The sequence below is a fragment of the Leucoraja erinacea genome, chromosome 18, assembly GCF_028641065.1.
Source record: "Leucoraja erinacea ecotype New England chromosome 18, Leri_hhj_1, whole genome shotgun sequence".
Classification (NCBI taxonomy): Eukaryota; Metazoa; Chordata; class Chondrichthyes; order Rajiformes; family Rajidae; genus Leucoraja; species Leucoraja erinaceus.
In genome coordinates this window covers 37,327,162-37,341,597 of record NC_073394.1, presented here as the reverse complement: position 1 = coordinate 37,341,597, position 14,436 = coordinate 37,327,162, and the positions used below count along the sequence as shown (strand labels likewise).

General features: G+C 47.9%; 2 protein-coding genes across 2 annotated transcripts in view; one reads left to right on the top strand and one right to left on the bottom strand.

Moving 5' to 3' along the window:
* rps13 (ribosomal protein S13) overlaps window positions 1–14,436 on the bottom strand; it is a 319,891-nt gene that overhangs the window by 270,280 nt on the left and 35,175 nt on the right. The gene's annotated exons all lie outside the window — the stretch shown is intronic.
* LOC129705942 (uncharacterized) overlaps window positions 1–14,436 on the top strand; it is a 28,580-nt gene that overhangs the window by 9,958 nt on the left and 4,186 nt on the right. The window contains exons 2-6 of the mRNA XM_055649872.1: window positions 1,900–2,024; window positions 2,871–2,937; window positions 5,808–5,965; window positions 8,530–8,671; window positions 14,283–14,393. Coding sequence (XP_055505847.1) covers window positions 1,900–2,024; window positions 2,871–2,937; window positions 5,808–5,965; window positions 8,530–8,671; window positions 14,283–14,393 — 603 coding nt within the window. The remainder of the gene's footprint in view (window positions 1–1,899; window positions 2,025–2,870; window positions 2,938–5,807; window positions 5,966–8,529; window positions 8,672–14,282; window positions 14,394–14,436) is intronic.

Here is a 14,436-nt window from a genome sequence, read left to right as displayed (position 1 = left end):
CTATGAAGCCTATACGTAAATCCGGCCCTGCCTCTCCATCTCTCCACCCCTCCCTCTCCCTCTCAGCTCTTCGAGTCGACCCACCATTCTGTAACATCATGGCCAATCCCACTGGTAACTTTTCACCACTAGGCTTATCCAGAATTCTACCTCTGCCTGAAAAATAATCAAAAGCTCAACTTCCACTTAGAAAGAGAATTCCAAAGACTCATTGTTGTATGAGAATTTTCCCGAACAATCTGTTACCCATAGCGCTGTGGCCATAGCGCTATTTCCCCAAATTATTCAATTTCCCGAAAATTCCCCGAAGACAACCAGAATTTCCCGAATTTAAGGTCATTTCGTTTAAAGTGGAAATACTGGGCAGAAGAGATTAATGGCCCTGTCTCACGGTGCGAGTTGACCCACGAGTGACCCCGAGTGAAAGACTCGTGGTTGTGTACGAAATTCCAAGTTTATGATCAAGAGTTTAACCGAGTTCCCAAGGGTACGACTAAGTTTGCCGTTTACTTGTAATTTCTGCGATGTTCCAAGTTTGTCTCCCAAGTTACCAAGTTCCTCCCCCGAGTTACTCTTGTGCCAACAACGTCTACCGACATGTTGAAAAATCATCACATGGTAAAAATGACTTTGTTTTATTTAACTTTAAGTGTGTATTTATTTTTTTCATTTTAGTGTAAGTAATTTCATTGCATCTGTCTTTTCTTTAAAAAGTGGTTATCATGCATCTGCTATCTGATGGTAGATCTCAAAACTTGTCATTGAGTGCTTTGCATTGTCTCTTTTATTGTCTGAATTTAGGCTTGTGCTCCACTTCTCAGCTGAATGAGAGTATATACTGGAAATACTTATTTGTGCTTCATTTGTTGATTTGCATGTTTGAGAAGCCCTTTTTCAGACCACTGTGTTGTTTGCTGTGGTGCTCCTTTTCTCAATATGTTCAAAAAAGCATTTTTTATATTGAACAAGTTGAATAAAGGCTTTGTTTCACATTCACCATGCTGTTTGTCTTATTTTCTGATCTACTGAGAGGGGACAATTTTTAACATTTAAAAAGCACAGCATATGAGGCACCTGAGTTATGCCCCTGTTCCACTTAGGAAACCTGAACGGAAACCTCTGAAGACTTTGCGCGCCACCCAAGGTTTCCGTGCGGTTCCCAGAGGTTGCAGGTGGTTGCCGGAGGTTGCAGGTAGTGGAAGCAGGTAGGGAGACTGACAAAAACCTCTGGGAACCGCATGGAAACCTTGGGTGGGGTGCAAAGTCTCCAGAGGTTTCCGTTCAGGTTTCCTAAGTGGGACAGGGGCATTACTCTCACAAATGATTGTGAGAATCAAGATGTGAATATATTGTGCCACTTCCTCGATTTTGTGTTGTATGATGAAAGGAATATTACATTCAAGTCATAAATGTAACAGAGTAAAAATCACCTTTTTTTTACTCACCTTTTTTTTCTCTGCCGAGTTCAGTGCCCACGAGTTAACACGGTAGACTCAAGAGTCACTAAGTTTAACTCATGGGCCACCAAGTACTTACAACAAGTTAAGTGTTTCACTTTTTAACTTCAACAGTAAATTTGACCTGTGGTAAACTTTAAACATGTTTGAATATTTTCAAGAGTTATCAAGTTTCACGGGTACCTGCCATTAGCGCCACAAGTCGCTAAGTTGCATCCACGAGTTCCGACGTTCCCGCTACGTTAATCGTACGTGATTACCACAAGTTTAATTTGTTTTAAACTCGGGGTCACTCGTGGGTCAACTCGCACCGTGAGACAGGGGTTTAACTGTGTGACACAACAAAGTAACCATTAGCTCATTCATAGGCAAGAACAATATGAATGAATATTTCACGGACTCAGTTATACCACATATATAATTTGAAACACTTGCTCCTCAGGTGTTTAGAGCGATGGACATCTGCAGGAGATTCTTTCTACTTCCCAAGGACATTAAACAACAATATGCTCGTTCAAAGGACTCTGATTTTCCAAACCATGGGTGGATTGATTTTGAGACTGAGAGGTAAGCTCTCCCTCCCCTCCCCCCCCAACCCCCCCAAAATCCCCCTTCCATGCATCTCTTCCAATGCTGAAAATCAATTATATGCAGAAGATGCCAGGAAGATTATTTGATGTAGGGACAACAAGGTTTGACATCACGTCTCAGTAACGCAGCAGGTAGACCTGCTGTCTCACAGCACCAGATACCTGGGTGCTGTCTGTGTGGAGTTTGCACGTTCTCCCTGTGACCGCATGGGTTTCCTCTGGGTGCTCTGTCTTCCTCCCACATCCCAATGAAGTGCAAGTTTGTAACCAAAAAGCTCTCTCCACATCAACATGTCCTGGACATCCCTCAACAATGGCCTTTCTTCTTTCCACTCCTCCCTTGACCTCAATAATGACAAACTAACTTCATTCTGCACTTCCTACTTATGATGAAGTATCTTACATCTAATCTATAACTCTGTATCTCTTACCATAGACACTGCCTGACCTGCTGTGCCTTTCCAGCATTTTGTGTTGAAAATGTTACATATATAACCTAGATCTGAAATGTCACTTATCCATGACCTCCAGTCTGAAGAAGGGTCTCAACCTGAAAGATCACCAATTCCTCCACTCCAGAGATGTTGCCTGTCCCATTGAGCAACTCCAGCGTTTTGTGTCTCTCCAGTGATGCTACCTGACCCGCTGAGTAACTCCAGTATTTTATGTTAATCTCCAGTGATGCTACCTGACCCACTGAGTTACATGTGATCATTGACAGTGATTGTGTTATATTGTCAGTGGCAGTCCCAGAGGAAGTGATGGAGCAACATTTAAGCACGGATCTTTAAATAAACAAATGTAAATATTCTTCTCTTCACAGATTAAACCCAATGGAATTGAATGACCTGAAAGAAGTCTTTAATGTGACATCGTTGTCTTCCACTGATGTAAGATCTCAGAATTTAAATTGAGATTGGTTTGCAATCCATGTCAATAGATAATAGACAATAGACAACATATGGCCCTTCAAGCTAGCACCTCCATTCAATGTGATCATGGCTGATCATCCACAATCAGTACCCCGTTCCTGCCTTCTCCCCAAATCCGCTATCTTCAAGAGCCCTATCTAGCTCTCTTTTGAAAGTTTCCAGAGAACCGGCCTCCATCGCCCTCTGGGGCAGAGAATTCCACAGACTCACAACTCTCTGTGTGAAAAAGTGTTTCCTCATCTCTGTTCTAAATGGCTTACTCCTTATTCTTAAACTGTGGCCCCTGGTTCTGGACACCCCAACATTGTCATTGTCCACATTGCAGGAAATATTGTCCCTCTTACCTTAAAGCTGTGCCCTCTAGTCTTTGATATTCCCACACTGGGATGGTTGTTATGTCTATATATCCTCTCTACACCTCTCATCATTTTATAGATGTCTGTCAGGTCTCCCCTCAACCTCCAAAGTTCCAAACAAGAATAATCCAAGTTTGTCACAACCTCTCCTTATAGCTGACACTCTCTAATCTGTGCAGCCTTCTCCTCTGCACCCTCTCCAAAGCTTCCCCACCCTTCCTGTATCTGGGCAACCAGAACTCCATTCAATAGTGCAATGCGGCCCATAAAACTGCAACATGACTTCCTGACTTTTATATTTCATGTAGAAACAAGTACATAACTGTGAATGCTGGTTACAAAATAAGTCACAAAGTTCTGGAGCAACTTAGCAGGTCAGGCAGCATCCCTGGAGAATATGGATAGGTGACATTTTGGGTTGTGACCCTCAGTCTGTAAAAGGGTCCAAACACAAAATGTACCTATTCATGTTCTCCAGAGATGCTGCCTGACCCACTGAGTTACTCCATACCTTTGTGTCTTTTTTATACTCAATATCTCGTCCAGTGAAGGCAAGCATACGAAACAACATGGGCAAACACACAAAAGCTGGAGAAGGTTTCTCACTTTTATAACAGTTCCTCCAATGCAAAAGCAAATCATTGGCAGCCCAAAATAAAATGTAGGAAGGAACTTCAGATGCTGGTTTAAAGATAAACACAAAGTGCTGGAGTAATTCAGCGGCTCAGGCGGCACCTCTGGATAAAAGGAATGGGTGATGTTTCGGGTCGAGACCCTTCTTCAGAATCGAGGTGTTAGTATTAATGAGGTGGCAAAAAGCATTTGTGAAGAATGAAATGCAGCCAAATTCTCAGATCAAATTTGTATTCCAGCATTTCATTACATCCTTCCCTCAGCCTCATAAACCTTCAGTCTTAGATTAAATGAGCCCAGAATTTATTGCTATTGGCAAAGCATCACAGCAGCGCAGTGGCACAGCTGGTTGAGCCTCTGCCTCACTTCGCCAGAATCCAGGGTTCGATCCTAGTCTCCGGTGCCGTGTGTGTGGAGTTTGCACGTTCTCAGTGTGACTGCGTGGGTTTCCTCCGGGTGTTCCGCTTTCCGCCCACATCCCAAAGACGTGCGGGTTTGTAGGGTAATCAGCCCTCTGTAAATTGCCCCCTGGTTGGAGGGAGTGGATGCTAAATTGGAATAACATGGAGCTTTCTGTGAACAATGGTTGGCGTAGACTCGGAGGGCCAAAGGATCTGTTTCCGTGCTGTGTCTCTAAACTCTAAACATCAATGTTTAGTTTTCACTGGAAAAATCTTTTCCCGAACATCTAAGTTAATACAGAGCTTGCACGTTTAGTTGTGTGGGAAGGAACTAATCTTGTCATCTGTATCAATAATTTGGATGATAACATACAGGGCAAGATTAGCAAGTTTGCTGATGATATACCAGTTAGTGGTTTTGTAGATAGTGAATATGGTTGTGAACGATTGCAGCAGGATCTAGATCGATTGGCCAGGTGGGCTGATGGAATTTAATACAGAAAAGTGTGACGTGTTGCAATTTGGGACATCGAACATGGGCAGGACCTACACAGTAAATGGTAGGCCTCAGGGTAGTGTTGTAGAGCAGAGAGATCTAGTAGTGCAGGTGCATGGTTCCTTGAAGGTTGAGTCACAGGTAGACAAGGTGGTCAAAAAGGCTTTTGGCACTTTAACCTTCATCAGTCAGAGTATTGAGTATAGAAGTTGGGAGGTCATGTTGCAGTCGTATAAGACGTTGGTGAGACTGCATTTAGAATATCGTGTTCAGTTCTGGGCACCATGTTATAGGAAATATATTATCAAGCTTGAAAGGGATCAGAAAAGATTTACGAGGATGTTGCCAGGACTAGAGGGTGTGAGCAATAGGGAGAGGTTGAGTAGGCTGGGTCTCTATTCCATGGAGCGCAGGAGGACAAGGGGAAGTCTTATAGAGGTATATAAAAATGTGAGAGGAATAGATTGGGTTGATGCACACAGTCTTTTGCCAAGAGTAGGGGAATCGAGGGCCAGAGGACATAGGTTGAGGGTGAAGGGGAAAAGATTTAATAGAAATCTGAAGGATAGTTTTTTCACTGAAATGGTGGTGGATGTATGGAATAAGCTGCTAGAGGACGTAGTTGACGCTGGGACTATCCCATCGTTTAAGAAACAATTAGATAGGGACATGGATAGGACAAGTTTGGAGGGATATGGACCAAGCGCAGGCAAGTGGGACTAGTGTAGCTGGGACATTGTTGACCGGTGTGGGCGAGTTTGGCTGAAGGGCCTGTTTCCACACTGTATCACTCTATAAGGCTCTATGACTCTAACTGCAGATGATGGCTTACACCGACGATAGACACAAAATGCTGAAGTAACTCTTGGATGTTTAATTTTTATGCTTATTTCAGTACAAAATCAAGTGACTTCAAAGTAAATGTATTTTATTTTCCATGAGACATGGCCTACCAAAGACCTACCTGAGTTTTCAAGTTGCCTGGAGTCATTCGTTGGAACGTTTAAGGACCTTTCGTTGCGGATTTTGAAAGTCATTGAACTGAGTCTGGGAGTTGAGACTGATTTCTTTGTCAGCAAGCATCAAGAGATCGGCAGTAAGTCTCCATTTCAATGTCATTTAGTTTAGTTTAACTTAGAGATACAGAGTGGAAACAGGCCCTTCGGCCCAGGCATGGAAATCGCTATCAAAACATGCGGAGGACACAATTTCTTGGTGGCCTCGTGCGCGCATGCGCACACACGCAAGGCTTCGGCCGTGGGCCCTGTGGACGGTAACATCGGGAGCTGACCTGGTTGGTGACCGACTCCGAACTCCAGCAACAGCAGCTTCATCCGCCCCGAATCGTGGGGCTTCAATCAGCCCGTTCACGGGGTCTTTCATTGGCCGGCGGTGGCTTCAACATCGGGAGCCTCGATCACCTCGATGCAACAGTTTGATTTTAAGCCTCACTGGGCACTGATAGGCCCCGCGAATGGGCCAATTTAGCCCGTAGAAAGCGTCTGATAAAGTCCGAATTACAAAACATGGGGGGGGAGATTGTCCCCCACCTCTCAAAGCAGGGGGAGGGGGGGAGTCGTGTGTCCCGATGTCCCCACCCCAGTATTTCCACCCCTGCTTCGGCCCACCAAGTCCGCTCCGACCAGCGATCACCCATACACTAGTTCTATCTGAAGATAGACACAAAATGTTGGAGTAACTCAGCAGGAGAGGCAGCACTCCGGAGAGAAGGAATGGGTGACGTTTCGGGTCGTGACCCTTTGAAGAAACACAGAGAAGTTGTGGTGAAAGGTCTGTTACTATGATGTATGTCTCTATGACCCCGTAGACAAGGCACAAAGAATTGCAGATGCTGGAATATTGAATAAAGACAAAGTGCTGGATGAACTCAACTTTTTGGACAGAATCAGTGGTGAGTGGACAGCTGCATTTTCTGATCAGGACCTTTATTCAGAAAGATGGAAAGGGGGGGAGGGGGGAGGGGGGGGGGAGTGAGGGAAAGTTGGAGAATAGAGACTTGGGTGGCACAAACACATGCGAGTGACAGGTAGATACAAATGGGGAGGGGTATGATTGGCAGATTGCAGGAGGCAGGAAAGGTTAGAGGTGAAAGGGAGACATAAGGTCATCCGATAAGGAGCAAGGAGGAGGAGTGAAATGTAAAGCCAGAAGGAGGGATATGGGTGGAAGAGGTTATTATCATCTGTTTTGCAGATTTGTTAAAAGATATAACATACGGTGACGCAGCAGTAGAGTTGCTGCCTCACAGTGCCAGAGACCTGGGTTCGACCCTGCCAATGGGCGCTGTCTGTATAGAGTTTGTACGTTCTCCCTGTGACAGCGTGGGTTTCCTCTGGGTGCTCTGGTTTCCTCCCACACTCCAAAGATGTACAGGTTTGAAGGTTAATTGTTCCTCCACCAGGGGGCGCTGCAGAACAGCTGACTCACCAACGGTCTGTCTTTGTTTGCATTCTTTGTGTTTTTAGTTTGTTGAAAGATGTATAGAACCATAGAGCATAGAAAATAGGTGCAGGAGTAGGCCATTCGGCCCTTCGAGCCTGCACCACCATTCAATATGATCATGGCTGATCATCCAACCTAGTATCCTGTACCTGCCTTCTCTCCATACCCCCTGATCCCTTTAGCCACAAGGGCCACATCTAACTCCCTCTTAAATATAGCCAATGAACTGGCCTCAACTACCTTCTGTGGCAGAGAATTCCAGAGAGTCACCATTCTCTGTGTGAAAAATGTTTTTCTCATCTCGGTCCTAAAAGATTTCCCCCTTATCCTTAAACTGTGACCCCTTGTTCTGGACTTCCCCAACATCGGGAACAATCTTCCTGCATCTAGCCTGTCCAACCCCTTAAGAATTTTGTAAGTTTCTATAAGATCCCCCCTCAATCTTCTGAATTCTAGCGAGTATGTTTGAGCTTACCTTTATTTTTTGTATTTGTGGTTGGTGGTGGGGGTGAAACTTTTTCATCTCTTTCCTCGACGGAGATGCGACTTTTTCTGTGTTGTATCTCCGTCCGCACTGCGGCCTAACATCGTGGAGTTGGCGGCCTCTTGTTTGGAACTTCTAGAGCTCCAAAACTGTGGAGACTGTGGATTTTAACATCTTGGAGCGGGTGATCCCTTTGCCAGGTGTCGGCCTTTGGTGCTCCCACCTGCAGGTGCTCGCGGCTCCTGGTGAACGGCCGACTTTGGGGACTCCAAGCTGCAGGAGTTTCGACCGCCCCGATGCGGGAGCTTAGACTGCCCCGATGTGAGAGCTTCGATCACCGGCTACAGATGGTTCGGAGATGGTGGGAGATTGCAACCTTCACATGGTCCACCCTGTTTCGACTAGTGCAATCAACTGGACGTGCACAAACAGATAGATCAAACAGAACAAGTTGACCTACAACTTTAGGCAGTGCACGCCAAACACAAGAAGAAGACAGTGGGGAATGTGGGGGAGCCGCTGTGGTGGATGTTTATGTTAAATTTTTATGTAGTTGTGTGTCTTGTTGCTTTTTTGGTATGACTATGGCAAACCAAATTCCTCGTACGTTGCAAAACTTACTTGGCTAATAAATTAGGGTATGATTATCTCTAAACTAAAACTAAATTGCATTTCAGAGAAATTACTAATTTCTATTGTATAATCTTTTCAAGGTAGTGGCAACTTATCAACCCTCAGAGCTGCGTATTACCCAGCGGTACAGAAATCCTGTGTGAAGGAAAAGCAGAGCCGGTGTGGGGAACATTCTGACTACGGGACATTCACTTTCGTGTTCCAGGACAGGAACGCAGGACTGGAGGTGATTCTCATCCTCATCACAGAGTGGGAATGTCAAAGACCAGAGGGCACAGCTTTAAGATGAGGGGTGAGGGCATGAGGGGGGGGGGGCAAAGATTATGTAGAAGAAGATGATTCTCATCCTTCAGTTTCCATTGTCCCTATATTCACAATGAATTACGAGGTTACACAACATCTTTTAAAACTTCCTTCAAAATCTTCCTGTCCCTCCTTCTCACATGGCGGAAACCAAGTGGTGCAGCGGGTAGAGCTGTTGCCTCACAAAGCCAGAGACCCTGGTTCGATCCTGACCTCCGATGCTGTCTGTGTGTGGTTTGCACGTTCTCCCTGTGACTGCGTGGGTGTCCTCCGGGTGCTCTGGTTTCCTCCCACATCCCAAAGACGTACAGGTTTGTAGGTCAATTACCTTCTGTCAAGCGTCCCTAGTGTGTTGGGTGTGGATGGGAAAGTGGGATAACATAGAACTAGTGTGAACGGGAGATCGATGGTCGGCATGGACTCAGTGAGCAAAAGGACCTGTTTCCATGCTGTATCACTAAACTGACTTGGTTAAGTGGGACCCTTTGGGTCCCTGTCACACGGGAGGACAGGTTCCCCCAACATAACCCGTTCCCCGAACGCAATATTCCACCACTCACCCATAGCCTCCAACTGCGCATGCGCGGCTCGTTACCTCTCATCCCCAGCACTCTCTCCCCTTCCTCTTCACCCTCCCTCTTAACCATATAACCACATAACAATTACAGCACGGGAACAGGCCAACTCGGCCCTTCTAGTCCATGCCGAACACTTATTCTCACCTAGTCCCATGTACCTGCACTCAGACCATAACCCTCCATTCCTTTCCCGTCCATATACCTATCCAATTAATTTTTAAATGATAAAATCGAACCTGCCTCCACCACTTCCGATGGAAGCTCATTCCACACAGCTACCACTCTCTGAGTAAAGAAGTTCCCCCTCATGTTACCCCTAAACTTCTGTCCCTTAATTCTCATGTCATGTCCTCTTGTTTGAATCTTCCCTACTCTCAATGGGAAAAGCTTATCCACGTCAACTCTGTCTATCCCTCTCATCAATTTAAAGACCTCTATCAAGTCCCCCCTTAACCTTCTACTCTCCAAAGAATAAAGACCTAACTTGTTCAACCTTTCTCTGTAACTTAGTTGCTGAAACCCAGGCAACATTCTAGTAAATCTCCTCTGTACTCTCTCTATTTTGTTGACATCCTTCCTATAATTAGGCAACCAAAACTGTACACCATACTTCAGAATTGGCTTCACCAATGCCTTGTACAACTTTAACATTACATCCCAACTTCTATACTCAATGCTCTGATTTATAAAGGCCAGCACACCAAAAGCTTTCTTTACCACCCTATCTACATTAGATTCCACCTTCAGGGAACTGTGCACAGTTATTCCTAGATCCCTCTGTTCAACTGCATTCCACAATTCGCTACCATTTACCATGTACGTCCTATTTTGATGTGTCCTGCCAAGATGTAGCACCTCACACTTATCAGCATTAAACTCCATCTGCCATCTTTAAGCCCACTCTTCCAAATGGCCTAAATCTCTCTGTAGACTTTGAAAATCTACTTCATTATCCACAACACCACTTATCTTCGTATCATCTGCATACTTACTAATCCAATTTACCGCACCATCATCCAGATCATTGATGTACATGACAAACAACAGTGGACCCAACACAGATCCCTGTGGCACCCCACTAGTCACCGGCCTCCAACTCTTCTTTCCCCTCTCCTCCACCCCTCCCTCAATCCTTCCCTCACCTCCCCCTGCCTCTCCTTTCCCCTACCCTCAGTCACCCCCTCCCTCACTCCATAAGTCCTCTCCCCTCCCTATCCCCATCTTAGCCTTCTATCCCTCACCTCCCCCTAACCCACCACTATCCCTCACCTCTCCACCCGCACCTCCCCCTAACCCACCACTATCCCTCACCGCCCTCCCTCTATTCCCCACTCTCTACCTACCTGCTCCCCCTACTGTCCCTCTATCCCCCCTCCTCCCCCACACTCCCTCCTCACCTCCCCCACTCTCCCCCCTCTCCCTCTTCTCCCTCAATCCTCCCACTCTCCCTCCTCACCTCCCCACGATTTCGAGGTTGCCGCTCCTCACCCTTCTTGCGTGTCCCAGAAGAGCATCACCCACTGGTGCCCTCAGCCAGGCTCAGCACCCAGGCCTTGGATCCTCAGCACGGCCCCTTACGGCCGCGCTAGCAGAGGCGGGCGGGGGACGCCAAGTGAATGACGGCAGATGCGCCCAATCAGTGCGGCGATGGTGCAGGAAGGGGCATCGCCGTTCCGGCGGTGACTGACAGGAGAGGGGTCCAATCTGCACAGTGCAGTTTTTAAGATTTTTAATCCTTTATAACTTTTAAAATATACCACCGATCGAAACATAACTTGTTGCACTTGCAGCACAGGATAATGTCGAGTAACGTGGCGAAAATTTGTAGTGCCCTCAAGTACCGTTTTTGCGCAAATATAAGAAATCTGCAAACCGGAAGATAACAAGATGAGAGTTTTAGTTAAGGGGGGGGGGGGGGTGAGATGGGGGAAGGAGGAGATGGGATGGGGAGAGAGGAGGGAGAAAAAGATGAGGGGGAGAGATGAGGGGAGAGAGGGGGAGGGGGAGGTGTGGAGATGGTGGGAGAGGGGAGAGGGGGGAGAGAGAGGAGGGGGAGAATGGAGGGGGAGAGGGGTAGGGCCGCTCCCTCTATTCCCCACACCATATCTCCTCTCCCTCTATTCCCCTCTTCCCCCACTCTCCTCCTCACCTCCACTATTCCCCCCCTCTCTCTCCCCACCCCCTCCTCTCCCTCAATTCCGCCACCCTCGCTCTTCACCTCCCCAGGATCTCCCTGCCCCCGAGAGCCTGCCGCGCAGGTCCAGAGCAGCAGCCGTCGGCCTCAGCAAAGATTATAGAGGAGCTCCTCTAGTATCTTTGGGTCTCACTGTCAGCCTCAGCTCCTAGCGCGTCGTCTCTTTACCCCCAGAGCCAGCCGGAGCACGCCGGTGATCTCCGGATCGTCACAGAGGACTGATTCCCAAACACTTCAGACCAATCTTTGCTTCAGACCCCAAGTACAGGGGGGGGGGGGGGGGGGGGGTGGAAGGAGTTGGAGTGGGCGGGCGTGGGCCTGAGTGAGGCTGTAGGCTGAGGCCGCTGCCGCAATGTTCTAGAAGCTGAGCCGAAGCGCGAGCGACTTCTTTTGTGGGAGTCCAGTTGCGGGAGGCATGGCATGAGCGTACTTTGTGTTGAGCCACTTGGGTTGGGTGCTGGGCGCGGGGAGGAGCATGACTTCACAAAAGAAAGCAGGTGTCCTCAGGATCTGAAGAACCTGCTCGGTCTTTCTGCGTCTTTTAAAGAGAACGGGGGGGGGGGTGAAAAATTGTGAAAAATTGTGCCAAAACCAGGGGGGGGGGGGGGGGGGGGGGGGGGGGAAGGACACAGAGAAACAATAAAATTAAATGCTATGACCAGGTTCACAGCGTGGGGGGGGGGGGGGGCGGGGCCAGGAGGCAGGTGGGGCCTCGATTGGGGGGCATGTGACATTGTGATGTCAGCAACTGGCAAGCGGCAATTATTATTTTTTTAAAGTGAGTTTCGTGATCAATTTTATTCAAAATCGAGGGAAATAATTGACCACATTTAGAGAGGAGTGGATTTCTGAAATCATAAGGTAAATCCCTACTGAAATATGTAAAAATCTCCCCGTTGTTGCATCTGGTTTTCGAGGAGATACGTTTCAAAGGCAAAATGACACACACACACACACACAGGAGAGAGAAGAGAGGGGTGGAGAGAGAGAGACAGAGGAGAGGGGGGGGGAGAGAGAGAGGAGGGAGAGAGAAAGAGAGGGGGAGAGGGAGAGAGGAGGAGAGAGAGAGAGAGAGAGGGGGAGAGAGAGGGAGAGAGAGAGGGCGAGAGAGAGGGGGAGAGAGAGGGGGAGAGGGAGGGAGAGAGAGAGGGAGAGAGAGAGAGAGAGAGAGAGAGAGAGAGAGGGAGGGAGAGAGGGGAGAGAGAGAGAGAGAGAGAGAGAGAGGGGAGAGAGAGAGAGGGGAGGGGAGAGAGAGAGGGGGGGGGAGGGAGAGAGGGGGGGAGAGAGGGGAGGGGTGGGGAGGGAGAGAGAGGAGTGCAGCGTGGCGGCAGGTTGCGGGGGCCCGAACGAGGCACGGAGCGATCCGAGGAGCAAAGATCCTATAGTGCGCTATAGGCTCTTTGCAGAGCTGCCAAAAGCAGTGGATGACCAGCCGAACATGGCTTCCGCCACCGTTACAGACGTTCGCACCGCGGACACAGACACGGAGAGGAGGTGGTCCCCTGTGACAGGTAGAGAGGAGAGGGGAGAGAGGGAGAGAGGAGAGGGGAGGTGGTGAGAAGAGGAGGGGGGGGGGGGGGAGAATGGAGGAGAGCCGGTCGAGTGAGTGGGCGGCGAAAAGCTGGAAACCTGCGGCTGAGTGAGCTGGCGGGCGGGGGAGGGGAGGCGCGTAGTTTCACCAGCTGCTTATTCACGAACCTCCGGATCTGCAGAACAAAGATCCTATAGCGGAGCGCAGCTATAGGATCTTTGCTGCAGAACATTCTCGTTCTTTCTGCGCCTTTTGAAGAAAGGGGGGGGGGGGGCGGACTGTTTGCATCGAACATGATAAATAGGACAGTACACGATGTACATAACCTTGTTCAATTAGGTCCTCTGCCTGCACATAATGCACCGAAGAGCATGTTTCCATGATTCATCTTTAGATCAGAAAAGATGTAAACACACCAGTATCAATAAAAAAAATTACATCTCCGGAAAAAAAGTTTTCCCCAAAACCCCCCCCCCCCCCCCACATAAAATCAAGCTAAAGAACACTAAAACATACATGTAACACATTCTAAAAACACCAAAGAAGGAAGGGACTGATGGCAAGGCAGCCATTGCTGGCACCACATGGTGTTTTCTTGGTGTCTACATTGAGGCGTTGGACTCATAGCACAAGGTGGACATCAAGTGTTCCTGGTGAAGGCCTGTCATTGTATCACACAGACCAGACTCCACACCATTGATGCTGTCTACACCTCATGCTGCCTTGGAAAAGCAGCCAACATAATCAACACCCTTGATGTCCTTGATCACCTTTAGATAGTTTCAAAAGTTGAGACTCACACGTTGAGTTTTGCTGGGATGATCTCGATAAGGGATGGGGAGGAGATTCGGAGAAGACGATGAATTAAGTCGGAACAGGTAAAGGTGATAAAAGTGTAAAATACTGGAGCTACAGCAGGTGTGGAGAGAGGAGCAGAGTTATGCCCCTGTCCCACTTAGGAAACCTGAACGGAAACCTCTGGAGACTTTGCGCCCCACCCAAGGTTTCCGTGAGGTTCCCGGAGGTTGCAGGTAGTGGAAACAGGTGGGCGACTGACAAAAACCTCCGGGAACCGCACGGAAACCTTGGGTGGGGCGCAAAGTCTCCAGGGGTTTCCGTTCAGGTTTCCTAAGTGGGACAGGGGCATAAGTATTTGTAGTTGTCACCAGAACTGGAGCAGGTCAATGCTGCTGCTGCTGCTGTTTAATCAATTTAAACACCTGTGTTTCAGGTAATGTCCAGGTCTGGTCAGTACATTGCTGCCCCCTACCTTCCAAATGCGGTTCTTCTCAACATAGGTGACCTTCTGCAGAGGTGGACATCTGACAGATGGATTTCCGCAGTGAGTGAGGCAATAATTAGTTTGATAACAATTTGTAGGAAAA